Here is a 3,845-nt window from a genome sequence, read left to right as displayed (position 1 = left end):
AAAGACCCAGCTGTGGTCGAATAGCCACTAGTCCAGGGTAACGTAGATGATACGTAGAGTCAAATAGCTATTTATATCGTTCTTAAAAAATTTGAATTCAAAATTTGATTATTAATTCCGTTCGATTTTTTTTCGGAATTTCACGGTTACCGTGGTAACCGTGAATTCCGGTGCCCCTCAAGAAAAAAGGTCCACTTGGGATCCAAAACCTATGATCTCATGCACATTCAGTTGTGAGATGAAAATCCATTCAATACTCGTCTTAGGCAAACTAGTGCCATATTTGAAGTTTTTAAGCCCAAATAAAGTACTCTACAAACCAATTTTGACAAGCGAACAACTTAAAACTGGTTTTCCGTAAAAATCCTCTTAAAACTGATTTTGCTAGAACTTGTTCCAAATACTTAGTTATCGAGACAACCAATGAAGGAGAAGAAGAGGACAACCGTATTACACATTAAAGTTACAAGCATACAGATTACAAGCACAAATTACAATCCTAGTGGTGAGAGAGCTCAACTAGTATCGTGTAGAACCGAGCAGGTAAGTACATGGAAGATATTAGGGTCACAAGGACAAGACATGGCCAACGATTTTCTAGCACCCCTTGAGGTTTTTGAGGCTTATGTCATGTACTTGGCTTTCGCCAGCTCCGTAGTTACAGCGTGCAAAGCACATAGGCTCTTCTGGCTGCGGGAGCTCAATATCTTCGTTCTCCAAGCTTGCTATCACCCAAGACATGGGGGGGCGAGCGTTTGGGTCGTCCTGCACCGACAAGAGTCCGATATGTATGCATCGTAGAGGTTCAACGAGAGAGCAACCCTCTACGATAGATGAGTCGACTAGATCCATCATTTTCCCATACTTCCTTAAGCTCCATGCCTGCATCAAACCAATCATGTCATTAATTAAGTACAAAGTAGCACCCCTTCATATCAGTTGAACAAGTTCTGATCACTAAATAAAGTTATTTTTCCAAAAAGGACGATAACACCCAACCTCTGCATCAAAAGATGCACGCAGCCATAATCACTAATAAAGTACGAAACACTTACATAATCTATAAGGTTATGAGTGCGTGCATGTGCGCTTGGGGTTGTGGTGCCGATTTTCATGCCACTTACAATCTCTAGAAGTAATATGCCAAAGCTGTAAACATCGGATTTTACAGAGATGATGCCTTCCATTGCGTATTCCGGCGACATGTATCCCCTGCTTTGAGAATTAACCACGGTAAATTTAAAATTATAAACCAGTTGAAGCACAGAAGTTGAGAGATCACATAAATGAAATTCCTCACTACTCACAATGTTCCAACAACTCGATCGGTATGTCCTTCCTGTTCATGGACACCAAAGAGCCTAGCTATACCAAAATCAGAAATTTTGGGGCTCATCTCAACATCCAACAATATGTTACTTGCTTTGAGATCTCTATGAATCATCATCAATCTGGAATCTTGGTGAAGATAAACAAGGCCCCTGGCTACACCCCTGATTATCTTAAATCTCGTGGACCAGTTTAGCAGCAATTTTCTTGTACCATCTGTCAGGGACAGAATTAGATAAATCATCTTATCAGCGACGTTTGACCAAAAGTAAAGATTTAGCAACAAGTGAGCAGAACCTACTGAAAATGAAGTAATCCAAACTTCGGTTAGGTAGGTATTCATAAATCAAAAGCTTTTCATCTTCATGAATACTGTAGCCTAGAAGTTCCACCAAGTTTTTGTGCTGCAACCTGGAAATCAGAGCTATTTCATTTTTGAACTCCACTGCCCCTTGGACAGAACCTACACGAAGCCTTTTCACAGCAATTTCCTTACGATCTTCCAACCTTCCCTGAAACATGCATGAGGTATTATTGAGTGAAGAAAGTTGGATCTTCCATTAATGATCTAACTATCTCCCTTGGAAAAAAGAGAGAGAAATATAATAATAAGTACAAATACTTCTTGCCTTATAAACATTGCCAAAGCCTCCTTTGCCAAGAATGTTGGATTCAGTGAAATTATTTGTCGCGGCAGCAATTGCCCTGAAGTTAAAAATGGGAAACTCTGTGTTACTATTAGTGAGCTCATTGTAATTTCTTGTATCCCGCCGCATCAACCTTTCCCAGACAACCTTGCTTCCTTGATTGCCTATCAGCAGTGTGAGTACCGTCTCTTTAGTTTCTTGGGACTAGAGATGACATCAAATTTAGAACTAAAGCAATAATTTCCAACCTCTAAAAGCATATATCCAAATAAGCCCCACGCATATGAGTACCAGAAAACTTGAAACAACTGATAATACAATTTCTAGGGTTTTGATCTTTCTCATGTCACCTGCACAAAAATTAATGTAAGGAGAATCACCAAAGTTTGTCAGTGCTTATCACCACATTCATAGCAGACTCCTTTCTTGAATAAAAATATGAGGGCACTATTTCTCCAATTTTTCTCTTCACATAAAATAAGTGAAGAGAATCTATCTCTATCTACTTGTACTAGTAAAAGATAGAGAAACAACTAGACAAAGAGGAGCAAGGAATCATGCATACCTTGCAATATTCTAGTCCGAACATAGAGGTTCTCCCCTCCTTGAGTGTTGTTCACCATGTCGATCAAATCTCCCATCCATACCAAGCATCTTGTGTCATCTCCATCAATATCCATGTTGCTCATCCTGGAGTAAGCATATGCCACGCAGGAGCAATTGCTTCTACATTCCTCCGTGCACTCGTCAAAGCTTTTGCTCAAGACATGGAGGAATTTGTCAGGGACCTTCATGCCTGGAAAGGCTAGGAAACCGTCTCCATGGGTGCACCTTCGCACCTCCTTCGGGCGGCATCCCTGTGAGAAGCTACCGGCGATCCATCCTTTACCATCTGTCGGCTCAAAACCGTCAAGGCACTTGCAGACAGGGACGATTTCTGTGTTGTCGCAGTAACCATAAGGACCGCAATAGCCATACATATTGCACTCATGTTGAGGCTCTACATAAAGAGCTCTCCATACCAACATGTTGCTATCCCAGCTTAGTATATTTACCTTGCCCGAGTAGTCAATCTCCATCCTGACCAGCAGGATGAAGGAACCAGTCGGCATGCCGAAGGACATGTACACCTCATCGCCGGTGTAATGTAAGGCCATGTAAATGGCAGACTTTTTGAATCTGTCCATGTTGAGGTAGTTTGTCCACACCGGGCTTCGCAGGTGTGGTCTGGAGCCATTCCAGATGAAGCACTGGAGGAGGCTTTTAGGGTTTGCGCCGTAGGAGAACTCACCGGGGGATGGGTCATGTTGGCCTTTCCAAGAGACGAGGTGCTGCAATGGAAGCGTGTTGTGGCTGAGCCTGAGGTTCATGCCGGGTACGAGGGTGTCAGTAGGGTGGTCGAAGCTTTGCCATAGTATGGCACTGTCAGCTAGCGATCTAAGGATGAAGTTTCCAGTGTTGTCCAACACTGCTTCCACCGAGGCGACGGCGTCCTTGTCGATGCTGATGTTGTTGTTCGTTGTCCAGAGGACATGACCATCGCTATCATACAGGACTATGTCGGAGCTGCTGGTGACGGCAAGATTTGCAGAGGAAAGGTTAGTGGTGATCGGCGCCGCACGGTTAGAAACCCATACCACGGTGCGTTCCGGGATTCCGTTGTACCATATGCCAACATAGTGATGGTTCTTGGTGGAGTTGGACGGGAAGAAGAATCCCAGGGCAAATACACCATCTTGAGAGATGAGGACACTACCAGGGGAGAGCGGCTTGCCAGCGACAAGCCGGTTATCGAATGCACAAAGAGCGGCTTGCAATGAGAATGAGTATGGGGTCACCGGACTGGAGTGTGTGTGTGTGTGTCTATAT

The 3,845-nt window shown here is 43.4% G+C and overlaps 1 protein-coding gene across 1 annotated transcript in view; it reads right to left on the bottom strand.

The window, feature by feature from the left end:
• Positions 1-597: 597 nt before the first annotated feature.
• LOC123101857 (G-type lectin S-receptor-like serine/threonine-protein kinase At4g27290) overlaps positions 598-3,845 on the bottom strand; it is an 18,049-nt gene continuing 14,801 nt past the window's right edge. The window contains exons 2-7 of the mRNA XM_044523121.1: positions 2,542-3,839; positions 1,959-2,140; positions 1,631-1,841; positions 1,308-1,545; positions 1,050-1,212; positions 598-882 (exon numbers count right to left, since the gene is read on the bottom strand). Of these exons, the coding sequence (XP_044379056.1) occupies positions 598-882; positions 1,050-1,212; positions 1,308-1,545; positions 1,631-1,841; positions 1,959-2,140; positions 2,542-3,839 (2,377 nt within the window). The remainder of the gene's footprint in view (positions 883-1,049; positions 1,213-1,307; positions 1,546-1,630; positions 1,842-1,958; positions 2,141-2,541; positions 3,840-3,845) is intronic.

Source organism: Triticum aestivum, chromosome 5A (genome assembly GCF_018294505.1).
Source record: "Triticum aestivum cultivar Chinese Spring chromosome 5A, IWGSC CS RefSeq v2.1, whole genome shotgun sequence".
Lineage (NCBI taxonomy): Eukaryota > Viridiplantae > Streptophyta > Magnoliopsida > Poales > Poaceae > Triticum > Triticum aestivum.
The sequence above is the reverse complement of the archived record's forward strand: the minus strand, read 5'-3'. Positions and strand labels throughout refer to the sequence as shown.